The following is a 9,798-nucleotide window of genomic DNA, read 5'->3' as shown; positions in this document are numbered from 1 at the left end:
ATTCCCCAAAAGATGAAAACACAAAGCAACTTATAGCCTATTTAATGTGTGTACTCGTCTTAAAGAAGCATTAAATATTTACAGTCATAAATGTGGCACACGAACTGGAGTACCCTGGACACCCTGACACACATAAAAGTTTAAATGTGTTGTATCTAACAGCCTGTCAGTGGGGGTGGGGTGGGGGCCCGAAGCCGCGTTCCGCCCTGCGTTGCTCTCAGAAACACCACACCACTGCAATACACTGTACACGGCAGTTTCCACTCCGGACCGAGCACAGTAACCCAGCGCCGGCACGTCTGCGCCGCCGGAACACATGGCCAGGTACGCTACTTTTAATTTCCTCCACTCTCTGAGGAGCAGACTCTATGAAGAGATACGTGAATGTTATGTTTTTGCTGCTGCTGACGCAAGATTCTCAATGTCCTTGTAATTGTTGCACAAAGTCTGTTTTATTTCACTTAAGTTTTCTACATTAATGTCTCGCAATGTTTTTTTGTTGTTTTTTTAAAAAAAAAAACAAAAAAAAACACTGACAACTTTTATTGTTGTAAGAACGTGTCAAATCTGACCTTGGGTTTGCCATTTCTCTGCAATTTGAAACGCTAGAGTGTAACACAATACAAGTAAGACGGTGCTGCTCGCTTCACAGTTACATGCCGGAGAGACACCCATGAATATCGACTGCTCAAAACAGGGTTTGTAAAATGTTGGTCACACTTGCTTTTACAGAGATCTGTTGATCAAAAAATACGTTATCATCACTGCATCAACTGTAGTTTTATTCTCTGAACCACCAGTTTAATGAGCCAGTTGTTATTGTTAGTATTCATTTCTGCTGCAATTTTAATTTTTCTGCAAAAGAAAAGTGTAGAGTAAGCCTATTGTTATGATGTGTAAAGCGTAACATAAGCCACAAATACAAATTTAAGATGAACTATACACTCCCTAAACCTGATGGAAACATCTTATGTCTTCATTGTGAATTAAAAAAAAAAACTTCACAGCGAGTGATGCTGTCATTTAACCTTTGCATTAAAGGGTGTCACAGAAACCCAGATGCAACATAATACTTGACAGCTCTGATGTAATGCACTTCAGTGTGATCAAATGACATACAAGAAAAGGTGAAGTGTACTAATTTCAGCGTCTTTGTGTGCAGGCAGCAAAGCCTCTGAGATTTTCAGCAAAGACAACTGAACAGCCCCTAGCAGTTTCTCCATCATGGTGTATGGACAGATTTTTCATCACCCGAGCCCAGATGATTACTTTATCAATGTCAATGTTGGTGGTTTCAAACAACGAATGGAGCACAACGTTCTGAAACGATTCCCGCAGACACGTCTGGGTCGGCTTCTGTGTTGCAGCTCCAAAGAAGCGATACTGGAGCTCTGCGATGACTTCAGTCCTTCTGAAATGGAGTTCTATTTTGATCGCAGTCCACTTTTTTTCTGCTATGTTCTCAACTTTTACCTCACAGGCAAAATCCATCTGGTGGACGGGTTGTGTGTAGTCTCTTTTGTTCAAGAGATTGAGTACTGGGGCATTAAGGAGCGCTACCTAGACTTCTGCTGTAGCAACAAATTCCATGAGCTGACCATGCTTGCTGAAGGTAGTTGTTGGGATCAGAGGAGCGATGACCTGCAACTCAACAGCACAGACTCATCTGTTGAGGACCTGTCAGCTTTGGAGGATGACATAGAATTGTTTGAAGGTTCCTGGTGTGCAGATGTCCGCAGGAATATTTGGATTCGACTTGAGAATCCAGGTTACTCCATTTTGGCCAAAATGATGGCTGTAGCATCTCTAAGTGTGGTCATTGTCTCTATTGTTGCCATGTGCATCCACAGCATGCCGGACTTCCACCAAGTGGACCTCAATGAGAAGGAGATTGAAAACCCAGCGCTGACTTTCTTTGAGAACTTCTGTGTTTTGTATTTCTCCACAGAATTTATTCTTCGTTTGGCTGTAGCACCATCAGCCAGGAAGTTCTTGTATAACCCCCTCAATATTATTGATTTTTTGTCAGTTATGCCCTTCTATGTCACAATGGCCTGTGATGTATTGGATGAAGGTGAGAACACAGACCTGGAGAATATTGGCAAAGTGGTGCAGATCTTGAGGTTGATGCGGGTGTTTCGCATCCTAAAACTGGCTCGCCACTCAGCAGGTCTACGCTCTCTTGGTGCTACTCTGCAACACAGCTCCCATGAAGTAGGCCAGCTTGTGCTTTTCTTGTCTGTAGGCATTTCTATGTTTTCTGCTCTCATTTACTTTGTAGAAAGAGAATCTCAAGAGTCAATGCTGCAGACAATACCTGTAGGCTGGTGGTGGGCCACCATTAGCATGACTACAGTGGGTTACGGGGACACCTTTCCTGTTACGCTTACTGGGAAGATAATAGGGACACTGTGTATTATCTGTGGGCTTTTGATTGTGGCTCTGCCCATTACTAACATCTTCAATAAATTCTCCAAGTTCTATCAGAGGCAAAGACGCCTAGATCTTAGAAACAGCAATAAGTGAACTCACTCCAGCAAGAACAGGAGTTTTCTTAAGAGAAGCAGGATGTAATATCAAAACACACATCACAACTGATGAGAAGCTATAAAATATTACAAATATGTTTATGGTTTTGAGGATTAGTTCAACATTTTGGGAAATTTGCTTATTTGCTATCGCTCATAGAGCTAAATAAAAAGACTGATACCACTCGCACATCTGTGTGCTAACTATGGAGCTGGCAGCAGCACATGGTTATCCAAAGGTAACAAAACTGCCAATCAGCACAGACTATTCTTAGCCAGGACTGGTTACCGAGGCAACCAGGGGAAACTCTAGATAGCTAGTCTGGCTCATAACCCTGTGTAAGATAGCAAATTGGTGTCCAGATGAGTAGAATCTGTTCAGATGCTGGAATGTGGATTTTGTTGCTGTTGTTATGTGGGTGGGCTAGCCATCCCAGTCCCATTCCCCAGGAGTCAAATGTTTTGTCATGTCCCTCAGTATCTCATCCAGACAAAGAAGGTTTTCTTTAGCATCTGGATGAGATGGATCAGAATTTAAGTGTAAACCCTTCCAGGTTAATATGAGACTATCGGAGCAACTGCTCAACCCGACATAGTATGCAAAGCAAAAAAGAGGGATGGAGGTTGGGATTAAGTTAAGGTTCTCACACACACACACAACCTTCGCCCAGGAGGCTGAGGTTTGTGTCCTGTGTGTAACCATCATTGTTATTTTCCTAACCAGGTAATGTTGTACCTAAACTAAACCAAGTGCTTTTCTTTCACGTGAACCACTTGTTAAAAAGGCTTTGTGGCGGGAAGTCTTTCCACGTTGCACATGGGTGTTAAATGGTAACTCATGCATCTGTATAAAATGCTGCGGGACGTGACGAAGCAGAGCTGCTATTGGACAAGCTGGCAACAATCAGTTTTCCTTGTTCCTTGTTCCTAGTCTTTATATGAAGCTAACCTGCTGCCCCCAGCCATGTGGTTAACATATAGATGTGAGAGTGGTATTAATCTTCTCATCTAACTTTAGCATAAAGCGAATAATTTGCCAAAATCTCAAACTGCTCCTCTAACTTTATTGGCGTCAGTTATAGTATGGCCAAAACAGCACAAGTAATACCCCATTTTCAAGCCAGTGAATGCATTATGAAAGTTTGACAATAAGGACGTACCAGTAAGTCACATTCATTCTTGCATTTATAGCAAGTTTTTAGAACTACAAGATATGGTGCAGCTTTGTCCATCATTTATCCACATCCTTAATCTAAGCTTTCCTCCATTCCTCCCATGCTGATGCAGTCCACGTGTCTTGTTCTTGTGTCTCTGTTGCATTTTGTGTCAAAAAGCTTTAAATGCTTAATCCGATGAGAGGCATCTTACTGTTTGTTTGGTCATCAGTGTGATGAGTTCTTAATCAATGTGCCTTGGTCAACAACAGTCAAACTCAATAAAAATCCCCACAATGTGCTGAGTTCACAATTCATCCCACAATAAGTGACGAGACTTTTAATGGAGGAGAATACACCGTATATCTTCCATTCAGCTGTTTACAGGTTATATTTAACATTTGCATTGAATCTGTGTGCAAGCAAGCACTTAATCGTGCTGTGTTTTAATGTTCTCCTTTTTGCCACAGTTATCTCCATCAGCAATATCTGTGTGTGTGTTTATCAGTTATCTCTTCCACAGATAAGAATGTGCCGATCAATAAAAACCCACCAAATATCCGAGTTGCCCTTTAAAGAATGCCAATACTGAGGACAGCAGAAACTTTTAAAAGCGTCAGGCTTTAATTAAAATCATGGCCTCCACAGTATTGTCTGTGGTGAGGCAGTGATCTTTAGTCAGACTGTTCTCAGTAGCAGCTGATACATACAGTATTCATGGTATTTTGCAGCTGTCAGATGTCACAGAATTGCAAGATAAAATAGGCCTTTATACAAGTCAGCAATCTTTGTGGTCATGTGAAGGACATCCAGGTGGTTTATATATATATTCATATAAACCTTGAAGAGCCTTGCAGCTGGAAATGAAACATTTGCTATGTTGTTCCAAAACCTTCCATGTTTTGAGCTGGGTGGTGGGAATATTCTTTGTTTATGCCTTTAACTAAATATCATCACAATTCTTGCTGCCTCATAATGTCAACTTGACCAGTCCTTTACCATCCCCACATATTCAGATCCATTGTGTGAGTAAAAGTAGTACTGCACTCCTTTCTTCAGTGAAAGTATATAAGTAATAGCAAAATGTACTTGAAGCATGAAAAGTAGAAATACTCAAAGTAAATAAAATGTAATTCAGAGAAACACCACATACCAGTAGTCTACAATGATGCTGCACTGTTTTCTTATTTCAGTTTTCATTTGGTTTCAGGTGGACAAAGTCTTATTTTCCTATTAAACTTTTAGCACACATTAAGACATTCTACTTGCTTCTTTCTGGCATGACTTAATGTGCCTTTTTCAAAGCAGACACTTTGACTTGTCAGAGTAGGGAAATCAATGTTGTTAATGGTAAATAATACTAAATGGACTGCATACTAGTCTTAGCACAGTGCTTTACATAATGGCAGCATTCACACACATTTGTACACTCATCAGGAGTGATAACCATTCACACACACACACACACACACACACACACATATGCACCACTGGCTATGCCTTCAGGAGGGCCACTCTACGTCTGCGTCCTGTTACTGAGGATATTAACAATAGCTTAGTTTGAGAAGCCACGGTGGAGCCACGTGTTTGCTCACAGATTTGTCATATGTATGAATGAACTAATGAGCTAAAACAATTCCTCTACAACACTAGTTTTCCAAACCTATCATTTCTACCTCACACATTATTTGAGCATACTGCCCCACTGTCACATTAAATGTATGTCTGGAAATACACTGTGAATTTAATTAAATTCAAAATACCGTATATGCTTGCAGAAGTGTATTTTTGTCTATTGCAATCTGAAATTTACTGAAAGACTATCACCACATTGTGAGTGTTTAATCAGTGATCTCATAAACATTCCATTGTTAACCTTCATTTTTCATTTGTACAGACTCCAAAGAGGTTTAGGTAAACTCTTCTATGACTTGTCAGTGTTGTGAGTAGTCAGTGTCTGTCTAACCAGCTTTCCTTCTCGGTAACACACAGTTATCTTCTGATAAACAGCCTGGACCTTCCTTCCTTCTGAAAGCATTAAGAATGTCTTCATCCATCACATAACTTCAAACCACATCAGACTGTCTCGTTTTCTGAGAGCATAGCATCTAAGAATAATCTTTGCAGCCTTAGTTTCTTGCTCCAGCACCAGAGTAACACCTGCACAGCAGTTTACTGGCCATCAGCCATGTCTCAATATCCCCATGTTTAATCTTCAATATGCCTCACTGCCTTTTACTGCTTTGCTAGTTTCACACTGGCTTCACAAGACTGAAATCAATTTCCCTTTAATTACCCTTGTGGGGTTATCAGCTGTTCTGCTTACTCAGCACATGCCCCCTTTCACTCACGATGAGTAAAGTACGTTGTGTTCAGGTGAAGGGCATGTTCTCCAAATGCTGTTCTTGGAGTGGAGGGGAAAAAGCGACTACGCTCTGGCTGAAGGGTCACCTGAAAAAAGAAAAGGACCAATGACAAATCTGCACAAGTGTGTCTTTATTTCACATCCGAGCTGTAATCAGATCTCAGGGTAGAAATCGATTTAATCCAAGCACACATGATAGTGACAGGAAAAGGCAGAGAGACCTGGGAAATCTGAACGTCCAGGTTAGTCCATGTGCTTACATGCACACAATGTGGTTCAGAGGAGTGTGTAGTGTATAGTTTGGCTTCAGTTCTTTTGCCGTTAGTTTGTGTGTATCATAGGATATGTCCTCAGTGCAATGATTAGTAATTAGATAAACTTACAGACTAATGCATAGTTCAGTCTATGAAATGCTCTCAGCTGTCTTTGCAAACCAGGCAAATTCATTTGATCCGATTAAATTACACAATGTCTTGGTGCCAACCACCTGACTCAGCCTGAGGAGGCTGAGAGATCCCAGCAACGCAGTGTTTGATTTCGAAGAAAGTGCCCATGCTCGGATTTCAGCTATTGATGTCTGCAGGGCGCTGGTCCACAAACACAATCATATTACTCTCTTCTGACATTTTAAAATGATTAAACAGTGTCACTGTGCTGCTGGCACAGCTGCACTGTGGTGTCTCAGAGGTTAGGATAATGCATGATAATTGCATGAAAGACAAGTTACAGGACATAAAAGCTAGTAAGAGCTACTAAGAAGTGATTGGGAATGTGTTATTGATCAGGCAGGACTGAGGTTATTTCTGTAAAGATGAAGCTTAGACAACACAAAGCTGTCCACGGTGGCAGCTTGCATCATGCTTCTCTGATCCCCTCTTGAACGACACAGTTACTGTTAAAGCATTTAAAATACACATTTAGAGCATGACAGCATGAACAACGAAGAAAGTTGAGGAATATGAAGGAGACAGAGAGGGCTGGTGTGTTTTTCACACAGCAGGTCAGATGTTCACGTCACAGCACATTAAACTGATTAACTTGTGAAAAGAGCACCAGCTTCGTATAGGAAAAGCATCAGACTCTTCAGTGGAAAGTTTGTTTGAGGCTGCGTTTTTAAGGGACATTTACATTATGCTGACAAAGACAAAGCTGGTGAAGGCTACAGCCAACAGTTTCATCACTTAAATGGGAAGCTCAGCAACAGTTCAATATCATTTTCTCTTCCTTGAATGTCTTTCATTGAACGTTTCTGTCACAAAATGCTTTGACGTGACTTGAACTGATGGTAGATTTTCCATTCCCATGATGTGACATGTGAACTGATCCAGGAGCAGCAGTTCTAACAGGTCAAGTACATGAACTGAAACCATCAGTGTGTGGAGTCAGCACATAACAAAAACATTTTCAGTTGCCTTCAAATTACCTAATAACATATGTTAATATGTTCTGCCGCTGTAAAATAGCCATCAATAAATTGATAGGATTTAATTTGAAAGGTGACTACAATAGCAAATATTTTATTGTGTAAGGAAGCAGTAACTATGCCAAGACAGTCATGTCAAATGTAGTTTGGCTGAAAAGCTGATCTTTTAATTCATGTTGGATTCTTGATGTGCAGGAAGCGACGCAAAGAACAGACTTTTCACAGGCTAGTCTATTTGGAAAACAACAATCACTGCCTGCAAAGCGTCTTCAGGTGAGCATGTTCATGTATTTTGGAGCAGCGGTTTACAAGAATCAACACTGACCTTAAGAAGCTCCTGTTTACTGCATGCTGGACCATGCTGGACCTAGTGATATACTACTACTACTAACAACAACAACAACAACAGTAAGAAGAAGGACAAGAAGAGGAAGATGCTGCAGGCCACATAAACATCTATCAACTTTTATTCTGAAAGTATTCACTGTAAGTGTCAGTGTTCTGTTTCCGTCTCGATGGTGGTGGAATTGACGGTTGCCAAGAGTGACCTTCAGTGGTCAAAAGGTGTAATTACATGTCTTTTTATTCTTTCTCTACAGTATAAACTCTACTACAGTATAAAGGTAAGTAGAATAATTCAGAATAAATAAAAGACGGAAGTTTGTTTTTTACATTACTACACTATAAACCACACAACATAGCATATACTTTGCAGCAAAACAGTTGTTACCATACCTTACAATACACAATAGTCAGCAAACTGTTGTAATTCATAAAGCGTGTATGTCTACCTGTAAGACTGCAAAATAAACTGATGCTCCACTGTACTGAAAGCTTTGTAGAATGAGCCCATCATCATCAATCAGAGAGAGATGGAAAACCATCTGCTTTCATCTGCTGATGGATGTCACCTGCCTTCACTTGCTCTCATTTAGGCCACAGTCAGTGCATTTCTGACTGGAGCCCTGCAGTGCACTGACACCAGCTTCGACATGGGGGTCCTCCACAACCACATGTTGTTTTCATACTGAACACTGTGCAAACTAAACGTAGACATATTAATGTTTCGCATGGATTTGCAAACACAGTGACAAGCCTTGTGGACCAAGGAAAAGGTTAAAAGACAATTTCAGTGATTTTATTTTCCAAGCATGTTTTTTTTTTACATTATTTGAAATGAAAGGTTCCTGCTTCGTATTTCTAATAACAGACGTAGGTTAAGTAAAGTTGGACCTACTGTTAAATTATATTGTTAACAAGCTAGATTAGTGTTTTCATTCAATTTCCCTGCACAAATGCATTGAGTGGAGTATAAACTCACATGAAATGAGCTTTTAGGATCAGCGCTGTCTCTGATTTTGTCTACTAACAGTTTATCGCATTGCTCAAACAGTAATATCATGCTACTGTTATCAGCTATGTTGTCTTATCCCATAGCTTGGGTTGGGACATTTTGGTGACCAGGTCAAAGTTATGACATGTGATCAGTTTTATTGAATTTTATCACCTTTTTAGACTTTTTAATTGTGTGCAGTTTAGCATGGCTGCCAGTGGAGGGAGAGTGCAGCAGAAAGGGTGAGGCAGATCGTAAAGTTTTGCTAACAGTGTTTTGGGGGTTTTCATTGTCCTGGTGTCCGCTTTTGTTACTTCTAGGCTGGACTACTGCCATATCATTATTATCAGGGTGTCCAAATTACTCTATTAATAGCCTTCAGCTGATCCAGAATGCATCAGCTAGAGTTTTGACAGGAACCAGTAAAAGGGATCATATCTCCGCCATCTTAGCTTCTCTTCACTGGCTTCCGGTAAAGAATAGACTTTAAAATTCTCCTTCCTCTCCCCTCATCAGATCAACATATGATCCATTATTTTATGTCACTAACTGTGTGTCCAGTTCTCCTCGTAGTTTTGTGTCTCTCCCTCCCTTTCAAGACAATTTTGATTTGATTGATTGATGTGTAAATAAAATGTAAAAAAGCTTCAAGGTAAAATAGAGGTGTTGAGTAGTAGCTTGTAAGAAGGATACCAATACGTAGCCTATCGATGCCTTTAGCTGCCTCTGTCACGCACATGAACACCCACCCTCCCACCAGCTCCTCCCACCAGCTCCTCCCACCAGCTCCACCCTCATTGCACAGGACCCAGAGGATCCAGCATGCCGATGCCGGTGACCTTAAACACACCCCCCGGAGGTCCTGTGTCTATTCCCTTGACAAGTCAGGTGGGGCCTCCAGGTCGGAAGTGCGTGTCGTGGAACATCCCCATGGTTGCCAGAACACAAGGTTTCCCCGCAGAACACTGCATTGTAAACATACACATACACACCAC

General features: G+C 40.9%; 1 protein-coding gene across 1 annotated transcript; it reads left to right on the top strand.

Annotated features, from left to right (window-relative positions):
• The first annotated feature begins 107 nt into the window (after window positions 1-107).
• LOC124072473 (potassium voltage-gated channel subfamily S member 3-like) lies at window positions 108-3,436 on the top strand. Its single transcript, XM_046413928.1, has 2 exons — window positions 108-324; window positions 1,163-3,436. The coding sequence occupies exon 2, from the start codon at window positions 1,225-1,227 to the stop codon at window positions 2,524-2,526; it is 1,302 nt and encodes a 433-aa protein (XP_046269884.1). The 5' UTR covers window positions 108-324; window positions 1,163-1,224; the 3' UTR covers window positions 2,527-3,436.
• Window positions 3,437-9,798: the final 6,362 nt, after the last annotated feature.

This window comes from Scatophagus argus, chromosome 15, assembly GCF_020382885.2.
Source record: "Scatophagus argus isolate fScaArg1 chromosome 15, fScaArg1.pri, whole genome shotgun sequence".
Lineage (NCBI taxonomy): Eukaryota > Metazoa > Chordata > Actinopteri > Scatophagidae > Scatophagus > Scatophagus argus.
Note: the sequence above shows the minus strand (reverse complement) of the source record. Positions and strands in the feature narration are given on the sequence as shown.

Excerpts from the sequence above, each read along its gene's own strand:
- LOC124072473 (XM_046413928.1), top strand. The coding sequence starts at position 1,225 with ATGGTGTATGGACAGATTTTTCATCACCCGAGCCCAGATGATTACTTT.